Source organism: Drosophila takahashii, chromosome X (assembly GCF_030179915.1).
Source record: "Drosophila takahashii strain IR98-3 E-12201 chromosome X, DtakHiC1v2, whole genome shotgun sequence".
Classification (NCBI taxonomy): domain Eukaryota; kingdom Metazoa; phylum Arthropoda; class Insecta; order Diptera; family Drosophilidae; genus Drosophila; species Drosophila takahashii.
This window is the reverse complement of record NC_091683.1, coordinates 21,663,481-21,687,852: the sequence shown is the minus strand read 5'-3', so window position 1 is coordinate 21,687,852 and position 24,372 is coordinate 21,663,481. Positions and strand designations below refer to the sequence as shown.

The following is a 24,372-nucleotide window of genomic DNA, read 5'->3' as shown; positions in this document are numbered from 1 at the left end:
TTAAGTCAGGCAAAAATCAAATGAAATGCTTGAATTGGGTTTTATAAACAGGCTTTTACCCTACTCTTCCGAAAAATGGTTTATTTTTTAATAACACTACCTTACAAAATAATTTTTGAAAATAAACCAAGAAGCATGATGGTGGTTCCTGGTAGAAATCATTTTGTTAATGGATTTTTATAAGTAAAGAAATTATTATAAAAACATAAAAAAATGTATACCAATACAAAATTTTAAGGATTTCTTTTTTGTGATTTTCAAAAATTATTTTGTCAACTAGTGCAATACTCCTTTAAAAAAATTGTATTCACTGCAAAGGATTGAATTGGTTTTGGTAAAAAGGTTCTATAATCTAAAAATTAGCAAATCAGTTTAATGACAACATTTTCTTTTCAAAATTGATTTATATAACAGTGAAGTAACAGAAAGTAATAGTTAAAATCAGGGACCGTAAATAATCATTATTTGAGATTTTTATTTTAAAAGGCCTACTGAGGTTTTTACATATTTTAATCAACAATTTAACTGGTTTTCTAGCACTTTATAGACATGAACAAAAAACAGTTAATTTGGCTTCCAGATTAGTTAAAATGCATATCCTTTGTGGATAAGAGTAAAAAGAACGTTATTTTTGACGTTTTAAACAAAATATCACAGTAGTCTTTTTAAAATAAAAATCTCAAATAATGATTATTTACGGTCCCTGGTTAAAATTACTTTTGTTTTTATCAAAATTAAAGTACAAACTACAGAAATTATAAATTAAATACTGACTTATTCAAAGTTATCTTTGCCAGTCAAAAAATTTAAATAAACATTTTCGAAACCCATGATTAATGGTTCTAATTTAGAAACCGATATCAAATGATTGTGTGAGCATGATTAGGATGGCTTCAACTCACTTGCCACAAATGGAAAACAACAAAATCTATGATATGATAAAATACAATCTACTTGTACGTATTAACCTCTTATTTAATTCTAATTAATGGCGAGCTTTAGTTCAGTGATCGGTATACTCGATCTTGGTGAATCCCTTGGTCGAGCAGCCCATTTCGCGATGGAACCGGGAGTTGTGGGTGGACAACGACCACTTGGTTTTGAAGCTCTTCATGCAGATGAAGCACTCGTGCTCCTTTCCCTGGATCTCCGAGTGCCGGGAGGCAATGTGTCGCCGTAGGGCATTCACCGACTTGAGGTGTCTGCTGCAGAAACTGCAGCTCAGTGGTGCGAGACCGGTGTCCTGGGCGTTTTCCTCATCACTAACAGCCGCTGGCGGTGCAGTTCGTCCGCTTTCGACGGCTTCTGCGGCACTGCTAGCTTCAGTTCCCGGTTCCTGTTTCATTGCCGCTGAAAGAAATATAAATTTTTAATAAGATCATTTTGCCAAGCAGTTTAAAAACCCCTTTTTAAAACCCAGTAAACAAATAATTTAACATTTGAATGGTTTACATGTATTCTTTTATTTTTTCTCCCTCTCTCTCTCGCGCCCTTTGCAGCTGTCTCTTTCTTTTCTCTGTTTCTAGCAAAACGAATTAAATTGATTAATTTAGTTTCATTTCGTTGATGTGTGTACATTTAAATCAATCTACATACACATTTCTTAGACTTAGTGTTTTTGGGGTGGAATTGGAATCTCCGATAATAATCCCTATGGACTATGTGATGCCCAACTGACCGGACTGACCAAATCCCAGTCCCATTTGGGCCGTAAAACCCATCTTTACATTTTCTTTCCTTTGAGATCCTAAGCAAAAGTGGGGAAAAATATTGGATGGTGGGTTGGTATTTTTTAATCTGGATTTTCCAAACGATTACGGTGCAGTCCGAACTTTGGGCATTTAGAGATTTAACATTAACTATATGTGTATACATAGATCAATATGTGGATCGTTAAGTAATACGTATGAGTTCTTCTTTTTTTTTATCCATTTAACTAGATTATCTTTAGTATGTATCCGCGTTTTGAGTTTGTCTTAGAGAGGATTTCTACAGGTTTCGATTTTTTTCTTCTTTTTTTCTCTTTTTTTTTTTGTTTGTTTTGGAAAATACTTTCAACTAATCCTAGTGACTTCCGTTTTCACTTGGCTCGTGTGGGCTACTCAACTAAGTTATACCAAAAAAACTAAACTATGTCCGATCGAAATTTTTTGGGTGGAGGGCGGCTTAAACTTAAACTAAAACTAAAACTAATTTAGCTAATTTACATTCAACTGCCAACGCTCTAATGCTGAACACAGATGGTCGAAAAGCGCGCTGGATAATTGGGTATTATTTATCGTATCGTAAATTTGTACACAAGGGGTATTTTTCTTTTTCGTTTTTGTGAGCAAAGTACAGAGCTTTTTTCGGGAATTAAATCGGTTTAAATTTATTTTGGCGCTGCCACAGAAATCCCTTTTTTTTTGGGGTGATAGTTTCTAAAAGTATGTTAAGTCGCCTAGCTCTATATACAAAACTGAATAATATCAGAGTTTTAAGAACAAAATAATACATTTCGGGCACCACAACTAAGTAAAGTGATTTAAGGTAACTTAAAAATTCTATTCCTCGTGATCTGTACTGCTTTTCTTTTTATATATTATCACTCTATCTGAGCTGCAATCTCCAAAGATTCCTGTGTTTTCGGTTCAGTGTGTGTTTATATATACATAATGGTTGTGTCAATGGATTTTAAGGGCTTGTACTTTGCCAACTAACTATATACGATATAAGGAAGTAACTAAAGCAAGTTGTGGACTAAAATACAAGTGGTACATGTACGTATTACGTGGACACATGACATGGCTTGGTCAACGACGGGATGATTACCAGCTCCACTCTCCGGCTGACTGACTGACTTGACTTAGTGGCTATCATGGGGTTATATATATAGAACTATATATTGGGGGCTAAACAACATCGAGGGCTATTTGAGTGCCCAAAACGTACGCTATGTACTTCATTCTGCTTTGCATTTGAGTTGACAAATTTGGCTAGTTTTTTGTTTTTTTGTTTTTTTGGGGGGCCTTTGATGGGAACACAGGGTAAATGGGTTGGCTGGCTGGTTGGTTGGCTTCTCGCTAAGCTGGACGTAATTAACTATATCTCTCTCCCTTAAGCATATATCCTATCGATCCGAGGCTGATGAGCACGCATCAGTTCTCCGTCTTGATGGACACCTTCTGCTCGTGCGAGATGCGTATGTGCTCCCGCAGACTGTACTTATTCTTGAAATTCTTATTGCACAGGTCGCACTTGCGCGGCGGTTGTGGGGTATGTTGGGTGCGAATATGTCTCCAAAGATTAACCGTGGTTATAACCATTTTGCAAAACTGACATTCTGTCCACTTATTATTGGGCGAATCTAAAAATATACAGAAAATACGTACAATCAATATAACAGTCTAACTCTATGCTTTCGCGCTCTCTAATTATCTTGGCATTTTTTGTTTTTTGGAGACATATTCGACAACCACAACAACTAATGGATAAATAAATATGTAACATTTAACATATGGGTAAATGATCAAACAATTAACTACGGAGGATATTATGGTACACAAAATTTAAGGCTTATCCACAACCACTCAAAGCCATTAAATTAACTTAAAATACAGGGAAATAAAAATAATTAAATTAGAAACTTATGAAATATGTAAATTCTATTCTAGCTACCAATTAAAATCGGGTAAACTCAAGAAATTAAAAAGAAATACATTCATTTAAATACATTTTTGTGTGTACATGCAAAAATCTCTGTTATAATGTCTAGACGATAATAAAACCCCTTGAAAGTTCTTAAATCTGAAGTAGAGCCCTGCATGAATGGATTCAATAATTTATTTTGAATTTTTTATTTTATATGAATGAATTAATTTGAATTTTGAGTTTAATAGAAATGAATGGCATGAACTCCATATTTCTTTTGAAGAAGAAAGGGCCATATTTTGAGATTAAATCTGCATGAATTTTAATTTTCTAAGCAGTTAACATTGATTTGTTAAAAATGTTTCACTTTTTGTTCTCAGGCAATTTCAAAAAATGCATAAAAATTATTCATTGATTCATTCAATTCCAAATGAATTAGAAAAACATTCAGAATTAAATTAAACAAATCATAAATTTCATGGCATACTATGATAAAACAAAAATTGAATGATTCACGCAGGGCTCTTTGGACTCCAAACCTAAATCTATGGCCTTCAGACTCACCGTTCGTCCCGCTGGCCTTGCTGTCCGATTTGACCGGCGTCACAGACACCGTAGTCGAGGAACCAGTCGTCGCACCGCCGCCACCCGCATCCTCCATCACCTGGCCGGAATTCGCGCCCGCCGTCCCGCTGGCGGTGCCCAGCAATCGGGCTAAAATGGAGCAATAATAACAGTTTTAATAATTGTATTCCTTATTCTTTTAACTCAGTCACTCACTCATCTCAATGGCAATCTCTGTGTTGTCCGCATCCGCTTGGAACTTCTCCTCCATTTCGGACTCGGTGAGTATCTCGTACTCGGACGAGTACTGGGCCACATTCTGGGCCGCTCCGGTGGTGGCGTCCTGCGACGTTTGCGGCGTGGCTCCGTCCGACAGCCGGTCATCCACCTCGCCCACAATATAGTCGGGTATGTCCATCTTGACGGCGCCGCGCAGGAAAGTCATCTCGGCAGCTAAAAAGGGAGATTATCAGAGTGAATTATTAGGAATGTAGATAGTAGATTTTTGTTTTATCATAGTATACCATAAAAATTAAATGGTTTTCTAATTCATTTCAAATTGAATGAATGAATGGATAATTTTTATGCATTTTTTGAATTTGCCAGATTTTTGTTGTGCTTTCTTTTGCTAACAAAAAGTGGAAAATTTTTACAAATCAATGTTAATGCCATACATTAATTAAATTCTATTAAACTCAAAATTCAAATTGATTCAGTTCTATTAAACTCAAAATTCATTCAATTATATTAAACTCAAAATTCAAATTCATTCAATTCTATTAAGCTCAAAATTCGAATTCATTTAATTCTATTAAACCCAAAATTCATTCAATTCTATTAAACTTAAAATTCGAATTAATTAATTCACATAAAACAAAAAATTCAAAATAATTCATTGAATCCATTCATGCAGGACTCTAGTAGATAGATAATAGTTGGAACCCTTAGACCTACTTTTCACTATGGTCTGCTCATCCTTGACGGCATAGTCAACGGTTTCGGTGGTGTACATGTTGTCATCGTCGTCGGAGAAGGTGATCTTGCGCTTCTTCACCGAACTGGCCGCCGGCAGGGCCACCGCATTGGTGATGGTCAGGTGTTGCGTCTGCACAGGCGTCGTCTGTTGCTGCTGGGATTGCTGCTGCTGCTGTTGTTGCTGCTGTTGTTGCTGCTGTTGCTGCTGCTGTTGCGGGGGCGGTGCAGATTGCACTTGAATGTGCTGAATCTGGGTGGTTTGTACATGGTGATGCTGTTGCTGCTGCTGCTGCACCTGCAACTGCTGGGCGGCCGCTGCGGCAGCTGCCACCACCTGCGATTGCACTTGGCTGGCGGTGGTCGCCTGCAGCAGCGTGGCCGTGGGTATTTCGATGGTTTGCGTGGCCGTCTGCGCCTGGGCCACATTGGCCACCTGCTGCTGCTGCTGCTGTTGCTCGTTGACCGCGCGTATGGTGCTCGGTATGGTCTTGATCAGCTTGTGCTCGCTGATCAGCGGCGCCACCGGGAGCTGCGGCTTCTCCTTCTCCTCGGCGGTGAGTCCTTGGACGGCCAGCAACTCGGCGGTCTGCAGGAAGGATTGCAGCGCCTCCTGCTGCACATTGACTTCGCCCTGAAAATGGAGGGAAAATTAGTTCAGATCAGAAGTAAACTGGGGAAAGGAAGTCCTATATAGTCCTAATTGATCTTCTATTTTCGGAACATTTAAATATATGACATATTTATGAAAATTGTATTATTATTATTGATAGCCCTTTAAAAATCCTAATAGACCTTCTATTTTCGGAATATTTAAATATATGACATATTTATGAAATTATTATTATTTTTATTGATAACCCTTCAAAAATACTTATAGAGTTATATTTTCGGAACATTTAAATATATGACATATTTATGATAAAAATCCAAATACATTTTATATTTTCGGAACATTTAAATATATGACATATTTATGAAATTATTATTAATAGCCCTTTAAAATTTTTTTTCCAGTTTTCTAAATATATCTAATAGGCTTTTGAGGACTTTAAAGTAATCATTTTATTGCACTTTAAAATTAGGTTGGCAATAACGTGTAATTAAGCCTACACTTATAAGGTTTCTCTAAAGGTTTTTTGAAAAGTAAATTGAAAATAAGTAGGCTATCGAACCATCTTGTTTCACATAAAACAAGAATATTTTTTTAGGGAAAACTTTATTTCAGAAAGTTCTATTCGAATCGGATGATTATATTTCATGGTTGCCTTTCATAACATAGGTTTCCTCAGGCAGAACACCATGAAACTCTACCAGATGTTGTATTCAAACCATCTTATTTCACATAAAGCAAAGATATTTTAAAGGAAATCTATTTATCAGAAAGTTCTATTACTTTCATAACCTTTCATAACTTGGGTTTCCTCAGGGAGAACACCATGAAACTCCACAGGATCTTAGATTACATCGTTACAAGGTATTGTATTGATTCCTTGATCGAAATCCACAGAGAACCCACCTGGTACATGAACTCGATGATCGAGTTGAGATCCTCAAACTTGATGAACTTAAAGATAATGACTGGGTGCGGATGGGGGTTCTCCTTGAAGATCTCCTTGAAGTACGAGGAGCAGGAGGAGAGCACCACCTTGTGGGCCTTGATCCTGCGTCCATCGACGCACAGGCTGACGTCCACGAAGTCATCGTTCAGCCGGTGGTTGTCCAGGGAGTAGGTGAGGTGGCGCAGGTAGTTGTTCCACCGCAGCGAATATTGCTGGGTGGTGGCCATCGCGGCGTCCTCTCTTTGCGGTTCGCCTCCTCCTATCCTCCCTCCTAGCCCTCTTCCCCGCCGCGCTCCTCCTCCGCCGCTTTCCAGTCCAATCCAATTAGCGGTAATTCCCGCGAAGGGGCAAGCAAAGCAAAGAGTGGCGAATGCAGTGGAACGAACTCCTCCGGTTTCTTCTGTTTTTTTTTTGTTTGCACTTCCAACGCGATGCGGCTGGTTCCCTTCCAGCGGGCGCCGATCAAACCGTTCCAAGAACCGCTCGCACTGCCCTGTTTTGTCCGCTTTTACGGCCTTTGTTTACGGCGCTTCTCGCACACACAAATTCGGGATTTTTTATATTCTATGCCAAACAAAAATATTATACGCCTCCATTTTGTTTTTTGCCAATTTCAGAGCAACCCTGCGCCGGGCTGCCACTTTGAGGGGACTGCCACTCGGACCGCCAGGTGGCGTCCTGACAGTGCTGCCAGATCGGCGAACTAGCAGGCGGGAAATTCAAAATGCAACCTTATAAAATTCTGATTCATATTTAATTGTAAATTAACAAGTAAATTCCTTTAAATAAACAGAATTAAACCAATGCCAGAGTGTTAAACTATTTTTAATGTTGCGCTACCACAGGCTGACTAAAAATCGGAATATCAGGCGCAGCAAAAAGCTATAGACGATGCCGCGGCACAAAAAGTCGAGAACGTAGAAGATCTTTACGCGGAATCGGGCGGCACTGCTGCTCTCGGGACTCTCCTTCAGGAGGAACTCCTTGGCACCCCGAATTCCGTGCTGGAAAAACTCCGTATAATTGATTTTTGCGTGCTGCATGAAGCCAAAGGTCGAACTGAAAAAAAATACAATTTATTATACCATTTAAAATGCCTGCAAACTTAAAATGTTGTTTAATGTTTTTCCTAAAAAGGACTCACACTTCATTGGCCGGAACTATATCGTGCAATGCTCGGAAATTGTCATTCTGAAAATGCCACTCGGTCATGGCAAACACTTGCAAGGCACTAAAGGCGGCGAAAATCCGACGCTGCAGCTTCATGAGGCTGGAAAATAATTAAAGGAAATTACACACATATATTAGACTTCCTCCCCAAATCCCATTTCCACTCACAAGGGCTTTTCATTATAGAGACGGAGCAGTGTGTCCACAACGACAGCCATCAGAAGGTGCATGGTGCAGAACTGGAAATATATTGAATTTAAATAAATAACTAACAAATACAAACACCAAACATTTTAAAAGAAAACATTGCTTTTCGAAATATAAAAACATTTTAATGATACAATCGTATGATATGATATTTCTCTATGATATATTATACTTTTCAAAATTATAGGAATGGAATTTACTACACAAATCTATGGATATATAAAAAAAAATAAAATCTATATGATAATAATGGAATTTACTTTATAAATTCCCGAAACTCAAGATAATATTGTTTTCCATTATACAAAATGGTATTGAAACCATCATAAGATATGATATTTCTCATTTGGGACCTATGATATAAAATACTTTTCCAAATTATAATACTGAAATTTACTATATGTATCTATGGGAGCCAAGATTTTGGTTAATTTTCATTATATAAAATGATAATTTGAATTAAATATATTGATCAATGGACACCAAAAACTGAAGATAATATTGGATTTCAATATTAACTATTTTCATTTCCGTTATATAAAATGGTTGATACAGTCGTATGGTATAATATTTCCCATTTAGGACCTATGATATAGGATACCTTTCGAAATTATAAATACTAGAATTTACTATATGGACCCCAGAAAACTCACCCTCACAAAGTGAAGAACCGGACAGGTTGTCATTCCACCGCCGGGCAGCCAAAGAGTCTTCTCGAAGGGATTCTTCCTTATAAACGTCTTCCCAATCTCGATCACCTCGCCCATGGTAATCGGCGCAATATTCGCCGTGGCACAGTTAACCACGTACAGTTCCTTAGCTTTTGATTTCGATTTTTCACCCATAAATTTGTACACCGAAGTGATCAAAGTGCGGGCCACAATATCGGCGGGCACGAAATCAGCCACAATATTGGGATCACAATTTTGGGAGCGGAGAATTCCCACGCCGCAGGCCACCAAAAGTCCAGTGGGTCCATTAAAGTTGTCCGCCCAGCCGGGCATGGGTTCCTCAATCGTAGAGACCACTGTTTGTCATGTATATTATATTATTATAACATTTTTATAGATCTTAAATAATCTTACCAATTGAAGGCCTGAAGATGAAGATGGGCAGCTTATCCCTGTAATCATTAGCCACCTGTTCGGCCAGACTTTTGGTAAAGGTGTACGTATTCGGCTGGAAATTTCCGTATCTGCAAAATAGATATAAGATTCAAATTCCTTATATTTATTAAACCCATTTACTCACTTGAGATTAAAGATATTGAGAATCTCCTCGTCATAGGTCTCCGCCAATTTGATGGTGGTACGCCAATCGGCCAGCGGCGGATAGACACGTTCCTCCACCTCCAAAACTCCAGGATTCGAGTACGTGGTGGACACATGGACGAAGGCCTTGAGTTTGCGCCACTCCAAGGCCAACTTGACCAGTTCGTGGGTGCCACGGGTATTCAAGAGAATGGCGGTGCGCAAGGCATCATCGAAACTATGAAGAGAAATATGGAAAAAGTATTAAGTTAAGTTGATTTCATGTGAAATAATAAAAATACATGTTTTCAGTTTCAAAATTCCTAATACATATATAAAAAAATATTAAAAGATCATTAAAACAATACAAAACAATAAAAACAATAAGCTAAAATGTAAAAAAAAAAATTATACTCTAAAAATGTCCGATTTAACATAAAATGTGTGTGATATTGGTAGGTAAGACCCGTAAAATCCCGTAAAATCAATATGGCCATTCAAATTTCAGGTCATGCAAAACCCATATCGTTTTTACATGAAATACTCTCTTCGACAAGGTCAAATTTACCTGGCCACAAATCAAATTAAAATTGATCTTAAATAATGTAAAATCGATCTAGGTTTCATATCGATTTTTTTGGGTGTAGTTTTATATTTGTTGGTATCGCAATCCTTCAAAAATCTCTAGATTATACTCTTACCGCACACTGGCTGCCGAGTGATAGACAATGTTCACATTACGCAGCCGCTGAAGATCGGCTTTACTAATTCCCAGGCCCAACTGCTCCACGTCCCCGGCTATGGGCACCAATTTGGATCGGGCATCGGGCTGTTCCCTTCGCAGGCGTTCGTAAAGCCTCGTCTCCCACTGAAGCTGCAGTCGCTCCTCAATGGAATGCCCCTTTTTGGGCCGCATCAGCACGTAAATCCGGCCCAGTTTTGGACAGGAGCGCAATAGCTTTTCGATCAGGGCCTTGCCCACAAAGCCTAAAAATAAAATATAGATGAAAAACTTAAAAATTTTAGGTATACCTACAACTAATTTTCAAAAACTATTTTTCGAAATGATACCCACCCGAGGCGCCTGTGACAAAGATCTCCTGATCCTTAAAAGCTTCCGATATTGTCATTGTGATTCGGTTTTTTGGGTTTCCTGTATCGTATATCGTATACCACTCCGCACGTTTCGCTGTTCCAAGAGGTTCTGTGCGAAGTACGGCGGACCCAAGGCGCGGATATTTAAATCCGGCCACTCACGCCTCTGACCTTTGGCTAAAAGGGATCACATTGCTGAATATTCAGGAATAGGCTTACTTTGTAAGCGTGTGCGATACCCAGTAAACGGCAGGTGTTTTAAAACCTTTTCGGGGAACCAAAAATTTGAAATATATTTCAAAATTAAAAATCTTTATTCAGTCCTTTCAAACAATCGTATCTTTTAATAGCTTATTTTAGTCGAAAATAAATAATATTTCTATAGGATAATATAATAAAAACTGATTTGTTTTTTCTTGAAGAAGATGTTTAATAGGTATCTTTTATTCGAATATCTTGGATTATTCGAACTATAACTATATTAAAACGCTCAAGGTGTCTACGAAATCCGCTGCGAAAAAAAAAACTAAGGAGAACAGCTAGAAAGAGAACAAGAAGAAGAACGAGATCAACAAAAACGGAACCGTTGAACCCCAAGAATCAAAGGAGAAAGCACAAGAAGATAACTTTTACCGTAGCACCCGAGCGCCAAATCAAGCAGAGCCCATACATAGCTACACTTGAAAAAATAAATTTATTTAAAATAAATCATAAGATTTTAAACTTCCAAGCCTTACGATCACTTGTTACCATTTCTTCCAGTGTACTGATGGCCTGTGTGCGTTAGACAAAGACAGAGAGATGGGTGCTCCTTTTCTTTGGCCCCATGAATGGAAAACGGTTGGGGAAAAACCGGATAAACGGCGACTGGAGCCGCTTCTTTTGGCCACAAGTGGCTGATAAAACTATGCCAGCGATTTGTGTTAGCGTGTTTGCCTTATTATCTTGGCTTTTATTTGGATCTTGGCCACTTAAAACGGCACTTTAATCGCGTCATTAGCATGCGTGCGCGTGCGCGCGAGCGAGACAGCAGAGTGATCTGCACAGCATCAGTTCAACGACCCACCTCTCGCCATCTCCCTCTCCCCCAAAGCTACCGTTGTAATAAAATAACGGTACCTGACAAATACATACATACATATACCACATAGTTCGCTTGTAGTTGTTTCATTTCTTTTTTTCAGTTGCATTTTCACATTTTAATTAACATTTTCAGGCGTAAACTTATCATTCGATACGCATGCAATTAGAAAAGTGTACAAATCAAAAAAAATACATATGCTTGTATGCTTGAATGTGTGTGAATATCGCACGCGAAACTGCAGCCAAGTGTGTGTGAGTGAGTGTGTGTGGGTGATTTTTGCCGGCCGGCAAAAAAGTGGGAGGCAAAGAGAGAGCGAGAGAGAAAGAGTGAGAGGGAGGACGAGGAGAGCAGCAGAGAGCAAGAGAAAGAGAGCGGGGGGGAAAGAGAAGACAGTTTGATTTTCCTTTTTGTTTTCATATTTTTGTTTCACTTTGTTTATAATTACATCATAATTAAAAAATAATACATAAGGTTGCTGACGAATTGTACAAAACGCTAGTGTGTTGTTTGTGTTTTGCAATGTGTGTGTGTTCTTTTTACGCTTTGGGGAATATCTTCTTCTTCATCTTGATGTCCTTGTCATGCCGCAAGTGTAAGTGTGTGTGTGAGTGTGGGTGTGCGTGTGTTGTTGTTGTTGGTATGTGTGTGTTTGTGTGGTGGAATGGCAGAATATGCTTTTTCGCTTATTATCATTTTTGTTTTCTTTTCGTAGTTTGTTATATTAAAGGTTTACAAATAAAAAAAAAAACAAAAAATACATAGTATATCATATCATATCTCAAGTGGAATAAATTAATTAAATTAATATGCTGGAACCACACAACACGCGCCCAAAAAACGATGATGATAATGATGATGGTGTGCAGGTGGTTCCGCTCTTTTCATCTTGTTGTTGTTGGTGTTGATCTTGTTGTTGTTGTTGTGCTGCACTCCAAACTTCCACCACTCGCACTTGCACTTTCGCTGCTGCTTCCTCGACGTCTCCTTCTTCTCCTCCTCCTCCTTCTACAGAATCAAGAAGATCTTGATCCCGATCCTCCTCCCTTTCCTCCTTCTCCTCCTGCTGATCCTTCTTAGAAGCACTTGCGGTGCACAATGGAGGGGCCAGACTCGTCGTACTCCTGCTTGGAGATCCACATCTGCTGGAAGGTCGACAGGGAGGCCAGGATGGAGCCACCGATCCAGACAGAGTACTTGCGCTCTGGCGGGGCAATGATCTTGATCTTCATGGTCGACGGGGCCAGGGCGGTGATCTCCTTCTGCATGCGGTCGGCGATGCCGGGGTACATGGTGGTGCCACCGGACAGCACGGTGTTGGCATACAGATCCTTACGGATATCCACATCGCACTTCATGATCGAGTTGTAGGTGGTCTCGTGGATGCCGCACGCCTCCATTCCCAGGAACGAGGGCTGGAACAGGGCCTCGGGGCAACGGAAACGCTCGTTGCCGATGGTGATCACCTGTCCGTCGGGAAGTTCGTAGGACTTCTCCAACGACGAGCTGCTGGCAGCGGTGGCCATCTCCTGCTCAAAGTCCAAAGCCACATAGCACAGCTTCTCCTTGATGTCACGGACAATCTCACGCTCAGCGGTGGTGGTGAAGGAGTAGCCGCGCTCGGTCAGGATCTTCATCAGGTAGTCGGTCAGATCGCGACCGGCCAGATCCAGACGCAGGATGGCATGGGGCAGGGCGTAGCCCTCGTAGATGGGCACGGTGTGGGAGACACCATCGCCGGAGTCCAGCACGATACCGGTGGTACGACCGGAGGCGTACAGCGAGAGCACGGCCTGGATGGCCACATACATGGCGGGTGTGTTGAAGGTCTCGAACATGATCTGTGTCATCTTCTCGCGGTTGGCCTTGGGGTTCAGCGGGGCCTCGGTCAGCAGCACGGGGTGCTCCTCGGGGGCCACACGCAGCTCGTTGTAGAAGGTGTGGTGCCAGATCTTCTCCATATCGTCCCAGTTGGTCACGATTCCGTGCTCAATGGGGTACTTCAGGGTGAGGATACCACGCTTGCTCTGCGCCTCATCACCCACATACGAGTCCTTCTGGCCCATGCCGACCATGACGCCCTGGTGACGGGGACGGCCCACAATCGAGGGGAAGACGGCGCGGGGCGCATCGTCTCCGGCGAAACCGGCCTTGCACATGCCAGAGCCGTTGTCGACAACCAGAGCAGCAACTTCTTCGTCACACATTTTGTAAGCTGCAAGGGAAAAGATAGGGGATCATTAGTCTTTAGTATCTTTGGAGGGTTTTGAGTTGAAAATTGGAAAAAAGCTGGGCATTTGTGTGATTTTTTGGTCTACCAGTGTAAAACTTTTTTTTTTTAAATAATCTACTTATAATTGGGGATAATTTGAAACCACAAAATAATATTTTAAATACGAAAAAATTCCAAAACTTTTAAGTTTTCAAATATAATTATTTTAATTTTAAGTTTAAAATTGGAAAAAAGCTGTGTGAATAAGCACTTTTAAAATAATTGGGGATCATTTGAAACCACAAAATAAAATTTTAAATATGAAAAAATTCGTAGTCTTTAAGTGGCGAAATAGTGATTTAAAATATGAAAAAATTCTACAAAATTGTTAAATTTTTAGAATACTTTCTGCACTAACTGAAATGTTAAATAATTTACTTTTATTTTATCAAACTTTATTTCGTATTGAAAATATTTTAAAACCGTTAAAAAAAAAAAGAATGAAAGAGAGGAAGAAAAGCCCCACCCCGAAAAAACCGCAATATGAAAAGTTCAAAAAGGAGGGGAGAAACTTCTAGACGGCACTTAACGAATGCCGGTGCAAAAGAGAGCCGCCAAAGAGAGCACAGCTTTGTAAATGCACGGGTGTGTATGCGTGTATTCGCCCTTAAAATGGCGGCTGCCAAAACTTTTCTTAAAACATAAAATTAAAAAAAAAAACTATCACTCCACAAAAGGAAAACACTCAACGCGAAAACCCAAAACTTTACCTTTTTGTTCGATTAAACAAATTCAGGCGTGAAAACTACTGTAAACTCAAGGGGCGAGCTGAGCTGAGCGACCGCACGGTTTGAGAGGAATGAACGGAATGAACCGACAGTCGGCTGGAAGTCGGTGGTGAATGTTGAATGCCAGTAACTGCGTTTTCAATCGCTGCCCGCGTCGGCGTCGGCGGCGCTCGCTATCTCCCTTTCGCTCGCTCCCGCCTTGGGTCGCATGCGTGCGACAGAGAGCGCTGGTGTGTTGAGTTGCGGCGGCCAACTTTTGTGACCATATATGGTCATGTTTCGGGGCGAAAAGCAAATCGTCTGGCTTTCGCTCTCTCACACACACACACACTCAAACTACAGGCTATATATGTACGATTGAAGGTTTTCTCCATTTTTGCGACAACGACTTTGAAAAACCGGCAAAAATTTCTGCTTAAGCCGAAACGGCTGCCTACGTCACTAGTTTCAAGAACCTGATCTAGTTGCATGCATATACATACATATATATTTATATATTGGTGGCATCGAATAGACATATAGACGATCTGGTTTCTTGGGGCGTGGGAAAAAAAGAAAGTGTTGGCGAATTGAATTGCAAATTCGAAATTTGGCATATCTTTGGGTGAAATCGTGACACACCCACATAATAAATGGGGGTCTTATTGGAAACCCAATGATCTTGCGTTTTTCAGGGTGTTCTTGGCACTTTTTGGTATATCCTAATTTTTTAATTATTATAACTTTTTTACATCCTGAATCTTGGTTCTTAGCTGCTGTTATATTATATCTTTTTGTATATCCTGAGTTAAGGCATTTGAAACTCTGGTTTTTGTAGCCAGTAAACCTTTTAATTTTGATGATTTTCGAGTTATGGTATTGTAATTTTTATTTACAATTTTGGGGCCAAACTTTTTTTTGGAGTTTTGGTCAATACGATAACTCTTTAGCTCATGGCTATCATTTTTCGGATCACTTTTAGCACTGGCACATAAAAAAATTATTTGTTTACAAAAAAATCACACATTTTCCGCGGCTTTTGTCGAATTGTTTGTGGTTTTGCGGGTTTGCGGGCTGGGGATACTTACATTTGGTGTGTTTTATTAAAATTAATTAAATAAATATAAATTAAGTCTTTCGGTTTGGTGTCTCTGGATTAGACGACTGCTGGCTGATGGAGCGGCTTTGTGTCGGGAGGAGTATCCACACAGCACAAGAACTCAAACGGTAGTGATATGAAAACTGGTCCCGCCGCCCGTTTTATAAAGCCCGCTTAGAGCTAAACCTTATCAGTGGCACTGCTCTCCGCTCTCGAGCCAAGTCCCAAACTTTTACCATATATGGGTATGAATTGTTCGCCGATTCGGTTTTCGTTTTCGGAGAATTTCCTTCGCGCTCCGGAGCAACTGGGTGTGTGTGTCTATATCGCATTGTATAGTGTAGTTTTCAAGAGTCCTATCAGTTCGGTCGGGGTTTTTGCCTTTGGCCACTGGCATGTGATTCAGATTCGTTTTAATGGGGCGCCGTTACTCATATTCGATACACGTTATCTTTATGTTATGGAGAATTACTCGATGGTCACAATACTTTGGCGAATTTTTTTATAACTAGTCATTATATTCCTCCAAAATAATACAACTTTTGCGGTCAAGTAATACACATCTTATTAGTAATTTACTGGGAATTTTAAAAGAAACTAATCTTTTCACGATACTCACAATATTCCTAATAATATTTACATTAGATTAGAATGTTCGGGTATATCTTATTGACTCTGTGAATAAAAATATTTAACAAAATGCATTGATTTCCAATAGGAAATAAATAGGAGTACATGGGAATAAAAGCCAAATTGGTTTCCCAAAGAAATGTAATATCAATCAATGGAATTAATCAATTAAAGTATTTTATAATGTATTGTATTTCAAACGTCCAGCGCATTCAATCAAGAAAATTAGCATATAACAAGACCTATTGTCTTTTGTTGTTGTTTTGCCCAAAACACCCTTTTTCAAGCTGTTGCACATTTTCGTGAAGGGTATTCGGTAGCCGTCGAAAATCTACCCACTAGCCGCAAGCCGGTTTTGAACCATAACGGCGAAACAGCTGCCAGACAAGAGAAGAGTACACAGAAAGAAAAAGTCCGATATCAATTTTTATTTTCCAAAACATTTTTGTTTTGTGTATCAGATATTTATACTAATTACAAATAAATTAAGTACAAATAAATACAATAAACCTTATGTAATATATTAATTACCTAATTAATTAAAACAATATCAATAAATAAGACACATAACAACAAAAAATCTTCAACTAAAATAATAAATACAAATTAGTTTTTTGTATTATATTCTAGAGTTTCCAAAGAAGACAAATTCAAATTATTTTTCGAAAACATAAAGATAGTTCTTAATAATATTTTGTATTATTTCAAACTAAACTGAATTTTTCAGTGCACACTATGCGTTTGCGCAACACACAAACACACATACAACTTTGTAAGCTGCTCTCTTGCTCTTGCTCTCTCTCTCTGGCTTGCGGCATTTTTCCAGAGGCTGTGACTCAGTGCACTCTTGTTGTTGTTGTTAATGATAAGCCCCGGTTCTCTCTCGATTTTGTTTAATACGAGTTTTTTTTTACAGCCGAGCAGAACCACGGCATAAACAATATACAAATAGCGCAATTGTTATTGCAAATGCATTCCTATCGGGCGAATTGATATTTTTTGCCAGAATTTGGCTGATTTTTCACAGTATTTCGCGTTTGCCGGTCGTCGTCGTGCCGTCTCGCTCACACTGGGCTTGCAAAAAACAAAAAAAGTGAAAGAGGGAAAGCCACTTATTGTTGTTGTAGCTATTGCTGGATGTGCACACACATGGCAATAAGTAACAATACGTAGACTTGTGTATTTATTTGCGCGTTTTTGTTGACTAATCTTTGTTTAAATAATTGCCTATTTCGAGCCAAAATGACGCATAAAAGGAAACGGCAACATACGGTGCGATAAGCTATGCTAAGGCGGGAGCGAGATGGCGCTAGAGAGAGCGCAGCATAAAAAGAAAACAACAAACGCACACAGACACACGCCGCCCGACTTGAATACACACACGCACACATGGTCAAAGGAGTGGCTCCAACGTCGGTGACGTCGCGCCCAGCCACAACCCTCCGCGCCGCCCCGCCCTCTCCCTCCACTGCTTCCCATCCTCCCTCCCGCCTTCCTCCCCTCCCCCCGTCCGTCATCCTCTTTTGCCGCATTTGGTATTGCCATCTCGCTTTTTTGGCTTTATTTTGCTTTTCGGTCAAGCCAAGAAACTGAAATCAAAGAGGAGAGCCTGGGTTGCAAAATTTTGCAAATATTTCAAAAAAACAATTGCACATGCACTCTGTTCGGAGAAATATTCAGAAATTCGAGCATGACCAAAAAGGGTGTGATCAACAAAATACAGACAACACAAGAAATCTTTAAAATAAATGTTATATCTGGGTTTCTAAAAAAATGTATTTAGACAAATATTAAATATTCGGTTAGAAAATTTAATATAATATTTATGTATATTTTCTTCTTAACTTAAAGAACGAGTTCTTGAAAAATGTACAAAATGCTATCTGAACATATAGTTGATGACGAAATTCTAAAAAGACAATTTAAGTTCTATAGAAAATTCCAGTCACAGAAACTCGTATAAAAGTCTTGAAGTTATTCTCATGGTTTTGTGTCCAAAATATTCGCCGACGTCATCGCGAAATTCCACATTCCCCAAGCGGCCTCCTCTTCCTCTTCTTCTTCTCTTTCTTGATTTTCTTCAACGAAAAAAGAGAGATAGCGAGTGACACAATCTTATCTTGCAGACGGGTCTTTGAAAATTGCCCCGGCTAACGGTTTAAAGCATATAGCCAAGAATGGAGCCATTGCAAACCGATAGACGATGAAAATTGGCTTTAAATTGCTCCGAATATGGTCAGTTGGCATTGGATTGTCGAGAGCCCCATCGCCATCAACTAGTTCTCCTTCTCCGCCCGAAGATCATCATTTCTTTCTTGAATGTATTCATTATGTATTTGGTATTTAGCGTTGATCAGCCAGCTTTAATTGCCATAAAACGTGTCTTGGTTTCTTTGTGGGCCACATAACAGGGTAACAAGATCTGGAAAAATCGTGAGATGAAGAAAAGTTCTTATAAAGATATTTCTGTTTTTTAACCTTAAAAAATCATAGAATTTATTATTTTTTTTTAGTTAGTTAGTTTTTGATCTTTCTTTTTGAAAAAAACTAGGTTTTCTTGAACAATTCTCTACCAAGATCTTAAATTCCAGCTTTGGCCTTATTTGCTTTTCTCAAGTTCGTTGCTCGACTGTTTTTTGTTTGATTATATTTTGGCAAGGCGACGGAAAAAATCGAAGAAATTTCCCCGGGCCAATGGCTTTGGATTTGGGCTTTGGCTTTGGCATTATTAACCTTGCGCCACTGAGGTTACGTTGGATCGATCGTTGAGATAGAGATCGCAAGGGGGGGTATTGAAACTAGAAATACTTAAATGGCCAAAAACAGCGCGTTGATGTTGACTTTGAAACCGCTATAAAACAAAAAGATACAAAACAGCAACACATTGTAGCGTAGCCATGATCAACGACCTTTCTCCAAAAGTACGTAACTCGTCACGTTTTCTACACTCACACACATAAACGCAAAAAAATAAACATAAATAAAATAAACAAGTTAAGCGACTTGGGCCAAAGCCATTGTCAAGGTCATTGAATGTGAAAATTTTCGTAAATTTTTCGCAATTAATTTGTTTTCTTTCATTTCCATTAATTTCCATCGTGGTTGCCATTAACATCATGCACGCACTGCCAGGGTTGCCATTGCCACCCCCCCTACCACCGGCTTTCTTGTTAGTTTATTTGGATGTTTTTCTTTATTTTACCCAGCTGGCATTGCAGTTAACCGCTTTTGGTCATCCCGAAGTTGCAAATACATTTTCACTCCGGCGTTTTTGGCCATTTCGGCATCGCAACGCAATTGAAAAAAAAATACAGCCATTAATTGCCGTCTTAATTAGTTTGCGTGCACAGACACGATGGGAAAAGTGAGGGGATGCGAGTTTGGATCGTGCGTTTCAAGTTTCAAGTAGTCGGGGGAGTTAAGCACCCGAAAGCCCAAGGCCATGGACGGTTAGTTTGGCTAAAAAGGCGAAAAAACGTTTGAAGAAATCTCAGCAGAGGATTAGACGACAGCTCTGACCAAAAATGTATCATTTAAATTGAAACCATAACTGATTTAACCGATTTTTTGGTTCCACGATATACTCAGTTGGAATTGAGATAATAACAAAAGCCCTAAAAATTTTTTAATAAAAATTAAAGAAATTTCTGTTTTATTTTTATATTTTTAAATTAGTTCTTTTATTACTTAAATTCATATATTTTTGGACTGTGCTCGTAAAATGTCATTTAAGTTTTAAGATTAATATGTATTATTTCTGTTGATAATAATATCGTATATTCTATCTATTTAGTTGATTAGCTGCTAATATTCTGGCCTCTGCTGTTGCCATAAAAACATCATTTGCTCCAAAAGAAATCTCCATGGAGTGCTGTAAAATAATCAAGACGCAAGTATAGAGCAAGATTCGGAGTTAATCGTGCTTACTTTCGCGCGATCCGTGATATACAGTGGCTCCATCGCATAATCGGACACCTACTTTCATAAAATAAACATGCAAAAAAAATGAATAAAATGGTTTAAATTCGTCGTTTTTTTTGCTTTTACTTATACATAATGCTAATATCTTCCAAAAACATAAACAAAAATTACATATTTTCCACGAAAACACTTAGTTTTCCAACAAAAACAACAAAAAATCCGATTTTTAAGGTTCAACGAATAATCGGACACTCGCTAAATATGGTTATTTTTTATGGAACTTGCTGCAAACTTGGGGTTTTTGGCATTGAGATTACTTTGTAGTAGAAATTAAGAGAAGAAACCATCACTACACTGGAAAAAAAAAGTTTAAATGGCTCCAAGGAAAGCCATTTTCTGTGAAACTTCGTCAGTTGATTGGAAAACTCAATTTCGAACTGAAAACTGTTCGGAAATTCACTGGATTGGTCGGAGAAGTCAAGTCTATTGTCCTGGACATTATAATGAGGTTCCGGGATACATTTTAAGATGACAATAGAGGCGGGAAAGGCCAATTCAAGATGTTAATGACGGCATAGTTCCAAAGTACCTTAAGATTTTAAAGGATAAAAAATATTTAAAAAATTATTTTTTAATGTTTCTTTCGTTGGTCTGAAAGTGCATTAAACAACCGACAAAATGATGTATCGTTTATAAAAATCGGTTCACAACTTACCTAAAAAATGGACCAAACTATAACCAAACCAATAACTGCTTGGTCAAAAAGCACGATTTCCATACAAATTTCAATAAAAACGAAGCTTTCAGCTTAACAAGAATGTTCTCGAACCCATCTTTTAGGTAAGTTGTGAACCGATTTTTATAAACGATACATCATTTTGTCGGTTGTTTAATGCACTTTCAGACCAACGAAAGAAACATTAAAAAATAATTTTTTAAATATTTTTTATCCTTTAAAATCTTAAGGTACTTTGGAACTATGCCGTCATTAACATCTTGAATTGGCCTTCCCCGCCTCTATTGTCAAATTAAAATGTATCCCGGAACCTCATTATAATGTCCAGGACAATAGACTTGACTTCTCCGACCAATCCAGTGAATTTCCGAACAGTTTTCAGTTCGAAATTGAGTTTTCCAATCAACTGACGAAGTTTCACAGAAAATGGCTTTCCTTGGAGCCATTTAAACTTTTTTTTCCAGTGTAGTGATGGTTTCTTCTCTTAATTTCTACTACAAAGTAATCTCAATGCCAAAAACCCCAAGTTTGCAGCAAGTTCCATAAAAAATAACCATATTTAGCGAGTGTCCGATTATTCGTTGAACCTTAAAAATCGGATTTTTTGTTGTTTTTGTTGGAAAACTAAGTGTTTTCGTGGAAAATATGTAATTTTTGTTTATGTTTTTGGAAGATATTAGCATTATGTATAAGTAAAAGCAAAAAAAACGACGAATTTAAACCATTTTATTCATTTTTTTTGCATGTTTATTTTATGAAAGTAGGTGTCCGATTATGCGATGGAGCCACTGTAAATGCCAGCACGAATTTATGTTAATGTAATAATGCTAAATCGCCGAATTCCACACTGCTGCTAATTGCTCCGTTAATTGCCCATCGCACTACATTGCCGACATTGTTGCACCTGTCGTAGAGTCGCAATTACGCCCACCTGTCGGAAAATGCTTCGAAAATGTTTGAAAATGTCGGAAAATGTGCGAGTTGCAGACGCTCCGGGAAAGTGAAAGATATGAATTATTTCGCATTTCATTTGGGCATTTCGTTTGTTGCGATTTTTGCGTGCTTTTCGCCAGATTTCACTCGATTCCAGTGGGTGGCTGCCGTCTGGCTGTCTCTGCCTACACAGAAAAGGTGTCTTAGGATCACTAAACAAAAACTAGATCTTAGCTACTAACAATAAAAAAATGTACAGCTTAAGAAAATAATTTTTCATATTAAATTTTAGGAGTATAATATTAAAATGTTATAGTTTTGTAAATTAGATTTTATTCTAAAAATAAACCCTAATAAGAATATACATAAGCTCTTTTCTCCACAGTTCATTTTAAAGATTTTCGAGTCAACATATAGCAAATAAAAACAAATTACTGCTAATAAAAATATATGCAAGTGAACTTTCAGTGAACTGGTTAAATGGCTTGAACTTTTCTACCACAGTGAAATAAGGTTAAATTAAACTGCAAAAAAAAAATACTTTGGAATATTAAAATATTTTAAAAAAGAATCTTTTTTTTCTTATACAGTATCACTATTTTTAAGATAGTTAATAGTTATATCTTTGAGTTTAAGATTCAGCTTACACAAGTTCAACTGTAAATTCTCGGAAGCACATTAAAGTGTATTTATAGTTCTCTGTCTCATGGCAATTGATCAATAAAATAGTTGACTGTGCAGGATGAAAGAAAAAAAGTTTTTCATTGAGTCATTTAGTTGGGGGCTACCAGACACACAGACACTACACTAAACTCACACCCATTTGGTGTTACTATAGGGAGGGCAGCAGGGAGCCAGCCTCTCAGACTGAAAGGTGCAAGACATAGCTACAGCTACGGTCAAAATAATAGTGCTTAATACTAAGCTTTACAATATTTACATATTAACAAAATTTATATTCATAAAATTAATTTTTATAGTTAATAAAATGATTTAAGACCTGATAAATACACTTCAAATTTAAATTTTAAAAATAATGTATTTTAATTTACGATTCTATTTTGTAAATGGGTTTATATTTTAAAAAGTACTATCCCAAAACCATTTCAAATATCTAAAAGGTTATTTTGAAGTTAGGCCACTAACATTTCGAGCACAACTGTACCCACATAGCTCAGTCTGGAAGACAGACCCCTCGCATCTCTCCACCTGTCTCCTTCGACTCTTTAGTTGCTTTCTTGACTTGTTTATTGCGGCGTCAGCTTTGGCGAGACTTTAGATATATATACATATATTTTTGTTGTATCCAGCTGCAGCAGCTGGTTTTCGTGCTTTTTGTTGCTGTTGTCGCATCTGATTAGCGCCAAGTAAAGCTGTTTCGAGCTGGCAATGAAAGAAATGTGGGCAAAAAAGTAGCGAAACCACACGTCGCTCTGTCTCACGTGGGTGCCGAGGTCTACAGAGGCAGCAAGAGACTTGTAATCAGTCTTCGGAACTTCAGAAGCAGTGGGGACGAGGCATTAAAGGTGGTGAGGTTGGGCTGGGAAACAAGGAATTCTATAAAATCCTAATAAAAAATGGCATCATTTTAATAAGTGATTTGTGATAAAAAGGCAAAAAGAGATTTGTAATCAGTCTTCGGAACTTCAAAAGCAGTGGGAAAGAGGCATTAAAGGTGGTGAGGTTGGGCTGGGAAAAGAGGAATCCTATGTATTCCTAAAAAAAACTTCCATAATTTCATTAAGTGATTTTTAAGCAATATTTCATATCTATATTATTAATTAAGATTATGTTAAGATATTAATTAATTTCAAAAGCCCACTTCCTGCTGGATTCTGTAAGACTCCCAAAATAACTCTCTATGGTCGTGATGTGATCCATTTTTGCGTGCTATCCATATATTTATGCACATAAATTAAGAGTATTTTGTTACATTAATTTTGGCGTAGTCCAAAACAGGGCCAAAACAACCTCAGTCGAAGTCGCAGTCTCAGTCTCAGTCGACGTCTTGCATTTATAAGGTTAGAGCAACATATTTGCATGGTGAAGTAACTACGCAAAGCTCGGATTTACAGTGGGTTCTGCTTTATAAATAATAAAACATACGTTCTTTTAAAGTTCTAAGATTTTCTCATTTAAAAACTATGAAATTTTTAAGATTTGTTCCTTATAACATTCTATGAAATATACATATAATTTAGGACTGGTTTTAGTTAGTTAGCCCTCACTGTATAAAGCGAAATCGAAAACAAAGAATGTGGGTTGCAAAAACTAAAACCTAATAGTGGTTTTTAATGAAATTTTGTATGTATTTTGTGTGTACATATGGCGAGTGTGCAATGTATTATTGTTTGTAGGCCCACATCGACGCACACCCACTTCCCATTTCCATTCCCATTCCAATTCCGATTCCCATTCCTGTGGCCGGGGTTCTACATTTTCCTCTGTTGTCTTCTGCTTTTCGCAGGGTTGGCCCGTCGCGGTCTACTGCCATCAGCTGGGCGTTGCATGTGTGTGCGTGAGAGCAACGTCAATTAAACAAA

At 38.4% G+C, this 24,372-nt stretch overlaps 3 protein-coding genes across 5 annotated transcripts; all 3 read right to left on the bottom strand.

Annotated features, from left to right (window-relative positions):
* Positions 1-255: 255 nt before the first annotated feature.
* On the bottom strand, positions 256-7,359 carry LOC108065580 (modifier of mdg4). Of its 2 annotated transcripts, none has more exons than XM_017153593.3 (5): positions 6,686-7,359; positions 5,149-5,800; positions 4,411-4,647; positions 4,195-4,344; positions 256-1,350 (listed from the first exon to the last, which is right to left on the bottom strand). In XM_017153593.3, the coding sequence occupies exons 1-5, from the start codon at positions 6,953-6,955 to the stop codon at positions 1,004-1,006; spliced, it is 1,656 nt and encodes a 551-aa protein (XP_017009082.2). In that variant the 5' UTR covers positions 6,956-7,359; the 3' UTR covers positions 256-1,003. The 2 variants fall into 2 exon arrangements, with proteins under 2 accessions (XP_017009082.2, XP_017009083.2); XM_017153594.3 differs by lacking the exon at positions 256-1,350 and adding an exon at positions 1,964-3,346 and having other exon boundaries at positions 6,686-7,357.
* Positions 7,360-7,532: 173 nt separating this feature from the next.
* LOC108065583 (putative fatty acyl-CoA reductase CG5065) lies at positions 7,533-10,613 on the bottom strand. Its single transcript, XM_017153596.3, has 8 exons — positions 10,431-10,613; positions 10,057-10,342; positions 9,357-9,593; positions 9,191-9,300; positions 8,759-9,132; positions 8,067-8,137; positions 7,873-7,998; positions 7,533-7,787 (listed from the first exon to the last, which is right to left on the bottom strand). Exons 1-8 carry the CDS (start codon positions 10,483-10,485, stop codon positions 7,565-7,567), a joined length of 1,482 nt encoding a protein of 493 aa, XP_017009085.2. The 5' UTR covers positions 10,486-10,613; the 3' UTR covers positions 7,533-7,564.
* A 1,314-nt stretch (positions 10,614-11,927) lies between these two features.
* On the bottom strand, positions 11,928-15,756 carry Act5C (Actin 5C). Of its 2 annotated transcripts, none has more exons than XM_070218195.1 (2): positions 15,599-15,756; positions 11,928-13,746 (listed from the first exon to the last, which is right to left on the bottom strand). In XM_070218195.1, the coding sequence occupies exon 2, from the start codon at positions 13,736-13,738 to the stop codon at positions 12,608-12,610; it is 1,131 nt and encodes a 376-aa protein (XP_070074296.1). In that variant the 5' UTR covers positions 13,739-13,746; positions 15,599-15,756; the 3' UTR covers positions 11,928-12,607. The 2 variants fall into 2 exon arrangements, with proteins under 2 accessions (XP_070074296.1, XP_017009086.1); XM_017153597.3 differs by lacking the exon at positions 15,599-15,756 and adding an exon at positions 14,514-14,655.
* Positions 15,757-24,372: the final 8,616 nt, after the last annotated feature.